Source organism: Pungitius pungitius, chromosome 13 (genome assembly GCF_949316345.1).
Source record: "Pungitius pungitius chromosome 13, fPunPun2.1, whole genome shotgun sequence".
Taxonomy (NCBI): domain Eukaryota; kingdom Metazoa; phylum Chordata; class Actinopteri; order Perciformes; family Gasterosteidae; genus Pungitius; species Pungitius pungitius.
The window spans coordinates 7,024,045-7,039,415 of NC_084912.1; the positions used below are offsets into that span (position 1 = coordinate 7,024,045).

The following is a 15,371-nucleotide window of genomic DNA, read 5'->3' on the forward strand; positions in this document are numbered from 1 at the left end:
GTAATGAGCCCAAAAAGGCCAGCTTTTTTTTTTAAATTGCACCAAGTATCTTCATGGAGTCCACAAACTCAGTATTATTGCTTCAGTGGAGCAGCTCAAGGAAGTCTACTGATGACGCCATTAATACGGTGTTAGCTCTATAGCTTTAGGGGAGAAAAAACTCATCACCTCATTTGAGTTACAATATAAAAGGCTGATTTTCTGTCATAAAACCTCACCTTTTTATTATTGGTAAAAAAAAAATTCTCTGTCTAGCATATTTGTGCAGCTGTTTATATTGTAGTGTTGCTCATGCAGAGTAGAGACCAAGTGGACGCGCAGCCAGAGACGCTACGAGACTAAAAATGTGCTTCGCTCATTTAGAGGCCAACAGAAGATTCCTTTAGCGGCATGTGAAAACAAAAAGAAAATTAATGATGACACTTTTATTCTATGATGACAATCTTTCCATATTCCGAGGAAAACCAGAGAAATAATGCAGTTAGGGTAGTGTGCTTACACCCGGACTCATTAAAAAAAAAAGCATTTCATTCTATCAGCTTTAAAAAAAAGAAAATAGCCGAGATGGTTTTGGTTTGGTGGTTTTGGACTGTCTACTTAACATTTTTTTCTCTAATTTCTCTGCATGACGTGAGCATTTTGAATCCGATGTTATTTGCATTTTAGAGACGGAGCATTTCACATTGATATTCAAACCAGTGAATCCAACTATGTTCATGCAAATAATATAGAGCAGCAAAACATGAAAGGCCTGTTTTGTATCGTAATGAGGGTAAGCACAAGGTGATTTACAACAAGAACAGAGGCAATTATGCTGGCCGTTGATCCCCACAATACTCTATAATTGCTCTCTTTATTTCAGCAAAAAACATTTAAATACGTTTTACACTTCTAAAGAAAAACAATAGCATCCTCACACTAGTTGTCTAATTAGGGGCAACTAGACGAGAAAGTAAAGGCTGTTGGGACCCACTTTAAATCTGAGGTATCTGCAAACCAGACCCAATTTACCATAACTTACTTATTCAAAACAATAGCTTGTAAAGTGCCTAAAGCATACAACAATAATGACGTACTTATATATGCACAGTGCACTCACTATATGAAGTGCATTTTTCAACATCACTGAGTGTACTACCCCCGCTCTGCGCTCTAATCCACATGGAGCAGGTGTTGTGCACTAATCCCACCTTTCAGCTAAGCTCTAATTACATATCGATGACTTAGCAATCATCACAGCGGGTCTTGGTCATAGAATTAAGATCATTTTAGACACACATAGTCACACAGACACACACTGTACCTCGGCATGAACCGAAACAAGAAGAAGAAAAACGCAATTTTCAAATGCGTAAACCGTGGGTGAGAACACAAAAAAACGATTTACAGCCCGATCAAATTAAAATTGGTAACCTGGGAAACTGCAGTCCGATTTGCCCTCATGTTTCCTCTCCTGTTAAGATGTGAATACTTTGTTTAATTTGAATTTTGGTTTTGCATGTAAAAAATACTTAGAGTTTGCTTCCCTCGCTGTCTTTTGTAATGTGCCGCATCCCCAACGACATGCTGCTTTTAGATTCTAATTTAATATCCACTCTCTGAAAGAAGTAATACAGATTTGAGATATTTTTGAAGGCTCCCCTTTTTTCCCATTTTAAGGGATGTTGTTTTTTTCAGGTCATTGTTTGGTTACTTATTCAGCGTTGTTGTCCTTGTTGGACCTCCAATTCTATGTGTATATGCAAACAGAGGGAATAAGTCCTATTCAAATAATTGGTATTTGTGCTTCTACCTGGCCAATAAACAATCACTATCGGTCAACGTGGTTCATTGACAATAAGAATTTGGTATTGACTTAAAAAACAAAACAAAAAATGGCGGCGGACGTTTTATTTGCTTGTAATAACCCAAACGTGAGTTAGACGATGTAGAGTGAAGGCAAGAAAGGCCGGAATTCACTTGAATATCTTCGGATGGATGAATTGGTAACAAATGATTTATAAATACACATAAGGCATGGGAGCAAACTGCTTTTAATTGTCACTCTTTATTCGGGTAACCCAGTCATCACCGACCGTAGTTGTATTAACTTTCAATCATTAGGTTTTAGGTTGAGTAATATCTTGTGTCAGTTGTGTAGACATTATATACAGCAGTATATGTTTTCCTTTTTTCCTTTGGATTGCAGAATTTCTTTTAGCAAAAAGTACGTGACTTGACCAATTTGAATTTAATTTAAACTGGAAAAGGTTATTCTTTCTTTCTAAAAAAATGCCATGCTCCAGAGGTGAAGCATGTCTTCCTAAATTAAATTAAATCAAAATAATATCACCATCTCTGGCTGCATTTTATACCTTTTGCCCCGTTGTAAGGCTTTTACTGTTACTGCAGCAGGTTGCTTGGAAACGGGAGGAAAAGCTGATGACGCAAACAGGAAACCCCCCCCCCCCCACCCCTCCACTAGGCCAGAACATCTCGTTTTGCAGGGACCCAACCCACATTGACCACGGAGGCTGGGTCCTTCAAAGGATGCAGCAGCTGAAATGAGACTCAGCTATTGAGTGAGGGGTGGAATTAACCTTTAAGAGAGAAGCTAATGAGTCCATGGTGTCTGAGGAAAACACTCACAGAGCCTGACCCATTAATTGTTTAAACCAGCGAGCACACAACTGCAAGCCATTCAATCCTGGAGACAAACCAGCAGGACCTGGTATTTTAGCTCAAGAAGGTCGCCCATGAGAGACCTTTAAACGGGCTGCATGGTATTTAGCATATGCACTCTCCTTTTTCTCTGTTTGCCATGACTTTCGCTCCATTGGGTTTTTAATGTTGTGGCACGGCTCTTCTGTGACCAGTTGTCTTGGGTCTAAAAACAGAAGCAGGGAATCTTAAACGACACAAGAAGCTGAAAGTGAGAAGACAATGGACCAGAGAAAACAGCTAAAGCAGAGGATTTAAGTTTGTCTCTGTCTTCATACAGACTCTGGTACGGTTTTATCTTAATTTCCTTAGAATAGCTTTGTCCAGTTGACTTTGGTAGATGTTCAGGGATTAATGTCAAGAGGCTGAGATGAGAAGGTGTTTACAGTTTACTTCCAAAAAGAGTGCACTTTATTGCACGAGTGACTGGCCTAAGAACTTCCAACAACAAAAGGCCATAAAGTGACAGAAGGTGATGCAAGACTTTGTGAAGGTGATGCAAGAAGTGCCGTATCTCAGGTTTCATCACTATCTTTTCTAAACAAAAAGTTTCGGCAGGACATAACTTAGCTGGACTTAAATAACTATTCAATACTTTCCACACTTTCTCGGTTGCACTGCTTAAAGACAGGTGATGACTGTAGCCATTATGAGAGGCTTATAATAAATGACTCAAATCGCTTGCTTGACAAAACGATTAGTCTAAGTCTAGTGTAGCCACATTATAGCAGCTTTGGGTTGACGCTGCACCACTGGCAAGCTAGACTTGCCATGCACCACCACTTCATTAGTAGGAAAGCATCAGGCCTTACATATGTTTAATAAATCAATTTGATTCCAAATGGACAAAAATATATAATTATAAATATTGCTCCAAGCTAAGAGTTAGTTACGGTACAGCATTCATGGTAGTGACTGACATGAAACAAATACTTGCTTTATCAGCCTCTCAAGATGCATAAAGGTGTGTCTGTTCTTGATATGTGGTGTCACGCCACATGGTGATACCCACAGGGTGATACCCACAGGGTGACACGCCACATGGTGATACCCACATGGTGACACGCCGCGTACCAAGAATGTTAAACCAGCCTTTTTTTAACAAAGCCCTTCAGCAACACTTGTTCTGACTTTAAGCTGTTGCTCAGAGGGTCAAGAGAATGCCTCCACGCTTCAGGCAACAGTTGATACAAATCACGAATTTGTGGAGACAAGATAAAAGCTGGGAGACGGCGCGCTCATTTATGGACACACTGATTTCCCATTGCTGTCGTAGGAAGCTTCATGTCAATGAGAAAAAACCCTGCTCTCTTTCCTCTCTTCATATCCTGCCGCCCCTCTCCAGGAGATAGGAATCTGATTTACTGCTTCTGCATTTAGCTCATAGACTGAAAAAACAAAAGAGCCTATTGGAATAGAAGCTTTGTCTTCGCCAATAAAGATCTCCGCTTCAGGCGAGTCAAACTGGATGTGTTGTGTCTGGCAGCGGCTCGGATAATTAAACATGCAACGCTTCATTTGAGCAACTGGTTTGCCATCCCTACGTGACTATCTGTTTCTCTAAAGGGAAAACATCCAAGAATAAAACACACAACCTCAAAATGAACCCCCGGGCCACAAAAAAGTCACGTAAGAATCCACCCTCGATGAAGCAACCGATGATAAAAAGCAGAGCCTTAGACAGTTGTGAGTCTTAACAAAGCAACAAAGCAACACACTTCCTCCACTGGGAGCGGGGATGGTTTAAATGGATTTGTTTGTCTAACTTTTCTTACCCAGGCCGGACAGACAAGTGATTATGCTGTTTGCTTTCCAATTCCGTGGCATGAACCAACATTAAAAGGCAAATGGAGAGAAAATTGTTACGTGTCATTTGTGTGGTTTCTGTGTGTCAGAAAAAAGAAGAAGAGATGAAACACATTTAGAAGGATAATTGCTTTGGTCAATACGGGGCTGGTTGCCTGTTTTTCACTCTTCCCAAGGGTGGAGGATGAGGCCCTGGGCCGCTTCATCCTGGGGAGATAAATAAGAGGACGACGGAGCCAGAGGAGACCCGTATCCCAGGTAAATGAGCGCTTTATGAGGAGGATTATCGCAAATCCCTCACACACACACACACACACACACAGCGCGTCGGCGCATGTGGGGCAGGGGGGGAGGCTTTTCGGATGCAGGCTTGGCTACCTCCATCTCACACATTCCCCCGGCAATCGATCAAAGCCCCAAATCATCGCTGTACACACACAGAGAGAGGAAGGAGTAGGTGAGACGGTTTGACAGTCTGAATTGAAATTGAAGAGTGGCAGCCTCATCTGAAACAGAGCCACCCGAACATCATTTTCTCGGGATACAAATATGCACGAGGTGCATCATGTGCACACAGACTCTTTCTCCCCACAGCCCTCGCACAGAGCCGTGACCAAAGTTTATATTGCAGGCAAGTGGATTACCTGTGAAAAAGTATTCTGTATTAATAAACAAGCTCTGGATTCTACCTTCAGTCAGAGCTGCTCATTAAACTCGCTTAACCTGCAATACTAATATCTGCAGGGAGAACTGAGTGAGACAAACACACACCTGCTCCATTTAAGGGGATGCATTTTTCATTCCCACAATGAACATACAGCTCCTGCCCGAGCAGCAGGCAGCCCCCTTACGCTCACATAGTGACACACACACACACACACACACACACACACAAGCTTTTCAGCAAAGAATGCAGATGGCAAGAGAGCTGGGAAAAGGGTGCAGATGATGGAAACGGCAGAGGAAGCCAAAGGAGGGAACAAGTAAAGCGCTTCATGTCTACGGAAAGTCCATTTACACTAAATCTGCGCGGCCGATTTATCATTTACACAACTAGAATTATCATTTACACAAGTAGAAATCACATTTAACTACATAAATTAAAATGTTCATTGTAATATACCTGCAAACCATTTTTTTTCCAATTCTAGTTATCTCCAATTTAACTTTCCCATGTTGAACATATCAATATCATTTTGTAAAAAGGTGAAAAATACGACTTTTAGAGCATTTTTATCACCTCTCACAGAAGAAGTCAAAGGTCAAACTTTTTTACCGATTTTATTAGCATCACAGAGCTACAATGAACATTTCAAATCGCCATGACTTATAGCTGATGTGGGGAATTTACCTTTTCTTCTATTGAAAAATGATTTGTGGATATGTTTAATTAAATTACATTATGTATCTGTTGGTTTAGAATTCTTACTAGTCCAAAAGTAATTGTTTATACCTACAATTGCTATTAATGCTACTGATTAAATTTAAAAAGGACTTGCGGCCGTACGGCTGTAGCTGTAAACCATAGAGAAGACAACCTGCCAGGGGAGCGCACAACTCATTAATCGAGCCCCATGTCACATCCGTATGCCAAAAACCATCTGTATTATTCAGACACAGACACACACTACTGGGAGCACATATACAAACCAAGAACAACTCAAATCTATTCATATTTAATCTAAAATACGACCGAATGACATTCCAATATGTCTGACAAAACATCTCCCATAACCCACCTGCCCCGAGAGATCATGTATATATCTGCACACCAGCGAGCAGCCCCGACAGGGGGGGGGGCATTAATATGCATTGCATTACCAGCGCAACAGAAACAATTCCTGCAAGTAATCCAAGCCATTTGAGTGAATACATTTTGAGCATCCGAGCAACACAGAATGAAGTGGAGCAAACGTAAGTAAAAGAGTGTCTCATACATACCATTGGGGCTCTCCTCGTTAATGGTCACTATGGTTGCAGGGGGCCCCGGTCGGGACAGCTTACACTCTGCACGTGAATGAAGAAAAAAAGCTAATTAACATCATACAAGCTCAACCGCTCTGTGCTTGGTTTAATTATTTTACCATGCAATCTCAACAGCTTATTGTGCTGCATGTCGGCTTATGAAAATGACTGCATTGTAGGGAGCGCAGGTTTTAAAGGTCTGAGACAAAGCTTGGAGTTAATGATTGCTGTCTATGGGATTATCCTTATGCTATTTGATCCCTACTGACTCTAAACATTTAAGGCTTGACAGCTTAATATTGCCCTTTGACATAACGTCATACAACAACTAAGACATAAGAAAGGCATTCATTTCTGTTTCTGAATGGAAAAAACACAAACCCAAATAAAAAAAACATGTGCCTTGTAAACTTGTTAAATTTAGATTACCGTTTGTTGGCAAAACAATCAATTTTATAGTATATATTATAGTAGTATAGTCTATATAGTACATAAAAGCAGCAATTATAGAAAAAAAGCTCCCAAAACATAATTCACAACTTGGTTAGTAGGCCTTTTTTCCGGCCTTTCTACCCAACAGCATATTAAAGCAATATTGAAAAACCCCACTGACAAAGTAAACACTGACATTGTAAATATTTCATCGGTCTTAATAAATGAACCTCAAGTGTTGTCTCAGTGTCTCCTGTCATGGCTACTTCAGCATCAACAAGAGTGGACCGCACGATACTGACGCCGGACAAACAGGGTGGTCAAAGCGTGTGGCAACATCATAAGCATCGCACTGACGAGGACGGCCTCACAGGCAGAGGTCACAGCAGCTAGAAGCTATGGGACCATGGGACACGGGTAATTGCAGCTTGACAGACAGCACCAGATGGGCCAGCAGGAGAGGTGGAGAGGAGCAGACAGGACGAAGCGAGGTGTCTAGTCTAGACAAGAAGAGGCGCTCTGCTGCTGATGTGAGGAAAGTTCAGGAGTGGTAGACGGAGGTAAAAAAAAAAAAAGGGGGAAAAGGCAAAGGAGAGTATGGGGCTGGTAATGGAACGAATGAAAACAGACCACGGATAGTAGCCCTCTTACCCTCGTACTGCCAGCCTGAAGGGGTCGGGGGTTAGTGGAGCCGGAGAGAAGCAGAGCAGAAGCATGGAAGAAAAGAAAAGGGTGGAACAGTGGTTGAGGAACATTGTTGGAAAAGAGAAAAGAAGATCATTATTTAAAAAAAGACCAGATATTAGAAAAACAGGGAGAAAAGGACACAGTTTCAGGGAAGCCTGAGGAATGTTTTTTGTGAGTGAATCACGCACAGCTTTCACAAAAATGCTCTGTCTGTGTAAATTAACTTGTACCATGTGGTTTGAAAAGGGGAAAGAAAACTGCGTGAAGGAGCACAGGCGTTTTTCTTGAATTGCTCTCCCCCCCGCATCCAGGGAAGACATTATCTCTAAAGCAGCTTGCTTGCAGGTGGTGTCCACTTTCATTACTTGTAATCAGAGATAGAGAAAAAGACGGACACATGGTCAATGACACCACAGCAACAGCCCGTGCTCTAAGGTTTCACACCCACCTTCTGTTGCCTGACTTAACTTGTGCAATAGGCACCTGTTGCCAGGTACATAACAGTGGATAGTTTTCTTATCAAATATGCATGCCTAAGAGCCTTTACTTGTGTGGTGGCTTGAAAGTGCCTTTTAATCAGAGATCGACCGTAGGATGTCATGTTGCTGCATTTGTTTCAACGGGGCAGCTTCTAAAGTGTAAATGTACACACACAATAATCAGCAATTGAAGGGATATGAAATCCTGCAGCATGGAACATTTCATCTTCTTTGTCAGAGTCATGCTTTTCTTTTACGAGGAGTTAAGAGGGAGCAGACATTCACAGACCCTCATCTGGCTCCATATGAGATCGCCTCCATGAAACGATTTTCTTAGAACTAGGACATATGTAGGTAAGCACAAACTACCTTCCACAATATAAAATCATGAATAACTATTAACACATTTGCAGTGCTTATTTTCAAGCTGTTCCCTTTTAGAGCATCACCATTCTAAAACCTGCAACCATCCGCTGAAGAAATAGCAGGATGAGGGTTTTCCTTTAATAGTGTCTGATTGAAGAATTGGAGACATAAACAACAAACACAACACAAAATAAGTATGCAAATCTACTCTGAGAGAATATACTCTTTGAAAAGTAAAAAGAGTGTGTGTTTGTGCGTGTGAAGTAAAAGTTGCTTGCACTCATTTACAGACGCTTTTAAAGCGATCACAGTGTGTTTTGTTGGTTTTGCATACGTCTGTTGTAGCACGAATGTGTGCATGTGATGTGAAGAGTCGGCTTTGAGGGCAAAAGGCAAAACCAACCGGAGAAAAAGAATAGTGCTTCCTTTCGCAGCGCTGACGGGCACAAACGCGTTAACCCGATGAACTGAGGCGTGCACGTGCACGATGCGAGCATCAAGGTCCGCTCAGTCATTCTCACTGCAGAGTTGGAAACAATCCCAGCCCCCTTTGCTAAATCTACATCTTTTAAGCAGTGGGGGATATTTTTGAACGACTTCCTACATCAAGCTTTCCTCCCATTAGGAAGCCTTCCAGAATAAAACATTCCCAAGGCTCACAACAAAAAAAAGAAGAAAAAAGGTCCAACCAATTCTTCAGCAACCCCCTCCTGCAGCACTCAGGATAACAATGTTTGCAGAAACCTGCAGATCTCACATATATCACATAACATACATGATTGGAAAACTACTTAGCTTAACCCCCTTATCTAGAAGACCATGACCGGCTCCTAAGAAGCTACATCCTTCAAAAGAAAACTGGAAGAATAGCCGTGGAGCGGCAAAGGAGGCCACAGCTTTTCATAAGAATATGTATGTATCGAATGTGTGATGAATGAAGATAAATGTTGAAATAAAGACAAACAAGTGTAACAACTAACAGATCATTTCGGCGGTAAATTGTTATGGTTGGCGGCGACTCTCAATGTGCCATTTGGCTTGATGTTTAAATGAAAAAACGAGGGGTGGAAAAACTTTTCTTCCGAAGCTACCACTGACAGGAGAAGATATGCCGACCAAGGGGAGGGGTTAGGTACAGTCACCTGCCTCACTATAAACTTTAATAAAAAAGGCTACTATGGAATATATCTTTATGATCCTAAACTTTAGGATTGCTTTTCAGAACATTCACAAGTCAAAGGCTTGTAGTAAAGCCCAAATAATTAAGCCCAGATAGATAAGTATACTGCACACTGTTTGATGTTCATACATATGTTTTTAATTTCAAAAGGAACATAACTTCAAAGCCAATCATTTGATTGAACTTTTCTTATTCCGAATCCCACACAGCAGGAGCATTGCAGAATAACTTTGGTGTGCAGTTATTCTGCATAAAGTTATCTACAAATTGAACAACTTTGAGTCGCAGTCTTATTACTTATCCTCAACAAAGAAAGCAATGTTACATTTTGTACTTCTATTTTGTACTATTTCTAGCTTGCATGGTTGTCCTCAAGTCCTCAGCTCGAGATCAAAAGGCTTTGGCTCAATACATCTCATGAAAACATTTTTTAATGACCTGATCTCTTCGTTCCAAATGAAATGAGCATCGGGAAGGGTCAGAGGAGAGTCGGTTTTGAACGGACATGAAAAAAATGCAGCAAGCAGCTTTCAGTCACTCAACAGGGCACTGTGTTCTCGAGAGGCCTAATCCAAAGACAATCAAAATCTTCAGATTTTGACCTAGGAATGAGTTTACCTAAAGAGATCATCTCCCTAATCAATGTTGACCTGAAGCTGTGAAGCTTCAATTACAAAATGATTACGGTTTGTGAGCAAAGCTGCCATTTTCCTTTCCAAAACTATGACATTTATCTCAGGCTGCAAATACAAAAATAAAATATGCCTTTTTTTAACATGCATTTTAACATTACGGGACTATTAAAGATAGGAAATAGCGGAAAAGATTCAATTAATCAAACTGTGAGCCATACAGTGATAATAAAGTCAGAGAAAATAAAAGCACCTCGAACTTAAACATAGTATTTTTATCAAACTTATAACAGCCTGAGACCAACACCAACAAAATTCAAGCCCTTACAAGGCAGCTTATCAACCGCTATATTACCAAAGCAACGAGGCAGTGGCCAGATGAATTCTGCTCACTGACATTTACTTTCCATTTTGCCCTTACACTACATTCAATAGCCTGTGCTTTCCTGTGGCTTCATCTGCAAAAGCTTCTTCCGAGGAACCCGATGAATCAAACCGCTGGTCCCTGGGAGTGGAGATCTAAAAAAAGAAACAAACTTTAAAGGACATACAATCTAACAAGCAATGTGGTCCAGGAGGCTGCACTGTCTCCATCAATTTGGCACACCTTCGCAATAAACCTACAAAGGATGCGAGGCACCTCATTTAGATAGCAGGTGCATATCATTTGTACCTTCAAACACCAAAACACGCTGGCTAGATGTGGGAAGCCACTAATATTGTCTAAATTTGTCAATAAAGGAGATTGAGAAAAAGAAGATGGAGGTAGAGAGGTGTTCTCGAGAAATCGCATTATTTACGTGGAGGAAAGTAGGCGCTAATTTCGCACACTTGAGATGGACGGCAAACTGCCAATTCGACACACATTGCTTCCACTCATAAAGCGTCCCGTACTAAATGTCCATATGCAACCATAAACGCTGCTGCCCTATCGCATAAATATCATGCCCCCATGGGATCATAAGGAAATGTCTATCAGACTATTGCAAGGACAGGAACATCTGCATGTTTTCTTTTTTTTTTTTAGCTTTTAACAGTAGTTCAACCGAGGGTGGAATGTCCAAAATGTATAAACGGATGCTAGTTTTGAAACGTGGGCTTTGGATATCGGCCAATAGCGAGTTGCAATACAATAAACGTGTTTAAGTGTTTATGTCTCACGGTAAAGACGTAACTGTGACCACCATTGTTTGTGACTTTCCAAAAACTTAACTTTGTAAAAACTAAATTAATAAAAAAAAAAGTGTCATTTCTACAAAGACAACTTTTAAATCTCATTTAAGAAATATTCTGTTTTTGAGCAGCAGCAGCTCTGCAGAAAATCTATACCTGATCTGGGTATTTAAGGTCAGTATCCGGCCCAACCTGCATCTCCGACCTCGGGTTTGACAAGCATCTACTTTAAAAACGTCAAGGTTGAAGGTTAGAGCTGTCACCGGCAGTGGTTGGACAGCCCTGGCCAGGGATGAGTGCAGCTTGAGCAAACAGGGACACTGTTTTAATTTCCCAGTTGGATTGATAGTTCATTTTGCATGGATCCATGTCTGGAGCGGCATCCTGGGAGCGCTCCAGGAGCCCCTGGCAAAGGAGAGGGGAGCCGTCCGGCCCTACATGTCGGCGGGTAATGGCAGCTCACGGGCCAACAGCAGGTCGAAACTGATGAGCGGTCTCTGTTGTAGTAAAGGGGAGCCACTGGGAGCGGCTGTCAAAGCTGTGCGTTACAGGTCACATCGTAAAGGTCTCTCCTTGTTCACAGTATACCACAGTAGTGCGTTTTTGTACCCATTAAATACTTGTATGAGGGATTTTGTACGGATCATATTGTGGATCAGTTTTGGTTTAGAACTTCAGAATGTTTCTGTATTTCATGTTTACTATATGTGTATAAGTGACATTCTTATGGATAGAAAAACTCAAAAAATTATTGTATTATTGTATTTGATTGTATTATCCTTTAGTTGTGTCCGTCTTTATGATTTTAAATGGTGATGATACTTTCCCATTTAAAAAAAACAGTGTTTGAAACATCTAAAAATTCCCCAAAACACCAGAACTGACAAAACAATGATGATAGTAGGTAAAATCTTAGAATTTAAATCCCAAGTCCACGCAAAACAACGACCAAAAGCTCTAAGCCATTCACCACTTCCTCCTTAGAAGGAAAAGCACAAAAATTGCAATCACTGCCCAGGTCTCTCACCCTTTCTTTCTCACAACTCACAAAAAGCGTGCATCCCTCCGCGGGGCTTCTCGCTGCAATTGTGTGTGTGTGTGTGTGTGTGTGTGTGTACTTAGATATAGGGATTGAAGAAATGAAAGAAAAAAAATTTGCAATGAAGAAAGCAAAAGTGTTCAAGGAACTGAGATTGCAGAGATATGGAGGTGGGAATGAATTGCGGCATCATTTAAATCATTAGTGGCTGATAATGGAGAGGAGGGAGAAGGGGATTACTCCACTGATGTGTAATCCCCCCGCAGAGCTCCCGCTCCTTCTCTCTCATCCGAACTTCCTCGTCACCGCTGCCTCTGTTTGCCTCCGTGAGGTTAACCACGCACGCAAGAGGGCAAAGTTTGAAATCACACTCCCGGTGAACAGTTAAGCACCCACATGCTGATGTACTGAGCCCCAGGTACACACCTCAGGCAGTCCTACCATGAGTGACCCCTGCCCCCCCCCCTCCTGCTGCCCTCCCTTCTCCTGCTACCCAGGGCCTGATTACAGCCTGCTGGCGGGGGGATTAAAACCCCTTCCCCCTTTGTCACTCTGATGCTACCCAGCTCCACGGGCTTCTGCTGCACAGTCTGCACATCTGGCCCCTAATCAGACAATCCCAAAAATAGACAAACAATTGTGGGTCAGAATGGATGTGCAGATGGGAAGAGATGGAAGAGAGGGGGAAATGCCCAAGAGATGGGAATAGTGTCAGAAGGGAAGGTAGGCTGATGTCACATGGCAGAAGCGTCCGCAGCTATTAACTAATCCTCATCTCTAAACACACACCCAAATACGAGCGAGCGTGTTCGTGTGCACGTGCCTTTGTCCTACAGCTGGATTAAGAGGTGCAGGGATTTAGAGATATGGTCAGTGTGCATCTGTCACCTCTGCCTTTAAATTGAAGTTTGTCCTTACTCTCGGTTGAACCGCTGCTGCCGCGAGGGTCGCTGGACACACATGTCGCACAACGCGTTGGTTTACATGCATGTGCACAGACCGAGGCGAATCTCCGGTGAGAGAGACTACAGTACAATGGAGACCGAGTCACATGACGCAAGGTGAGGACAATAACATGGAAGCATGGCTTGTGGAGGGGACGTTAATGAAGAAGAGATATTAAGAGCAAGTGTGATTTGGAAGAGAAAAACACAAATGGCTTCCTCCTATTATACAAGACCAAGTTATTATTATTGTTTTCTTAGACAATTCTTATCTTAAAAATTGTTTTTATGTTGTTATTATTAAAAACACTTTTGTCTTTGATATTCAAGATCCGAGCGTGACTGCAGTAACCACACGAGGGACAATAACACAGACCATTCATTTAAGGTCAGCCTTTTTCTCTCAGTGTCCACATTCAAATTAATTCAAAGCCTGATATTCATATTTACTCCCTGCTAATTAAATCTGGAATAGTCTGGGATATCCAGTGAAAATACATGTGTTTATCCCTCCTCGGCTCAGTGGCAGCTAAATTAATTCTGGCGCCTATTTTCAGTTTTTGATTTGATGAACACACAACAAACAAATTGTCAGAGCCAAATACCAAGAGCACCTTGAGGTGAGCAGAGCAGGGAGATTTATGGGCCGGAAGATGCAGGATGTGTCCAGGTGAGGGGGGGGATCATCCCTGCTCCAAACAAGTTCATCGCTGGGTGACGCCGACCCCCGAAAGGGACTCGGGAGTACATCCTTGTGCTCCCTCATCAGAGCTATGACACTGTGGTCATTCGTTGGCAGACACTGAAGCAAGCGGAGCTCATTTGCATGCGCGGCTAATACACAGCTACCCAGAGCCCTTTCCTAATTATTTCTGTCTGCCACCTGTCAAATTACAGTCTGCAGCCCCATCGCCAATCAGAATAAAACGAACCCTTTACGGCCACGGGACAATTTCTGACAGTTTTCGATTGCATATCAATACATGAACCATTTGATGGCTAAAGATGAGAACTGAAGAGTATTCCTACCTGCGTTTGCATAATTTAGGCATTTGCAGAAAAGAGAAAAGAAATCTAATGGTTTAAAAGTTACACAATAAATGGTGAGTCTAATTTAAACAGTTTTTTTTCACTGGGGTCACAATCGTGCGTATTGAACCATACTGACCTCCTCCCTAACTACTGTGCAGTGGATAAATGTTCCTTCAGAACAACGTTGCCAGAAATCACAATACAGGCAAAATAAAGCAAAGGGCAAAGCAAATTAGCTTGAGTTCTATCTAAAAACCGAGGAAGAAGTAAGGAGGCAACTTGTTTCTTTACAAGTAATGTGTTCTTAAAAGACTAATCTATTTGAATATTAACACACTCTCAAGCTGTAAATCAAATTATCCACAAACCCATAGTCCACGGGGCCATTATTGAGCTCTGCTACGCTTGGGTTAAATGGCATCCTGACTCCACACAACAACTAATGTAACAATTAATGTGGTCAGAGCCTGGGGGGGTTGGTTCATTAAAGGGAACCACAATGCAGTCATTCACCAACAAAGGATCAGTCAGTCACAAAGTCCCGTCTCCACTGAAATCCTTTCAAACATTTGAAGCAAATCTTGAATCGAAAGACAGTAAACAGAGATTATGATCTTCTCAACAATGTATTCACATTAGTGACCTTATAAAGGGAGGCTAGGAGTCAGGGAAGGGATAGAAAAATAAAAGCAAAAAGGGTTTGGATCTCAAAATGGACCTGAATTAAGCACAAAATTGTCACAAAGGAGAATTAAGCATGTCTCTGTGCATGTGGAGCCTCCCCTCAGCACCGTCTTTAAAGACCTGCCAATCTCATGCAGCTGAAATTCCCTTTTAACTGGCATCTGCTACAAAGTCAGTGAGATGAGACAAAAAGTGCTCAGATTCCCTCAGTAATGTGGGAACTTATTCAAGAAAGTACAAGGAGAATCCTCT

General features: G+C 41.7%; 1 protein-coding gene across 2 annotated transcripts in view; it reads right to left on the bottom strand.

Annotated features, from left to right (window-relative positions):
• LOC119214148 (protocadherin-15-like) overlaps nt 1-15,371 on the bottom strand; it is a 148,648-nt gene that overhangs the window by 87,407 nt on the left and 45,870 nt on the right. Inside the window, exons 4-5 of one of the 2 annotated variants that reach the window (XM_062566506.1) lie at nt 7,555-7,569; nt 6,448-6,513 (exon numbers count right to left, since the gene is read on the bottom strand). In XM_062566506.1, the coding sequence (XP_062422490.1) occupies nt 6,448-6,513; nt 7,555-7,569 (81 nt within the window). The remainder of the gene's footprint in view (nt 1-6,447; nt 6,514-7,554; nt 7,570-15,371) is intronic. The other variant, XM_062566507.1, reaches the window with a different exon arrangement.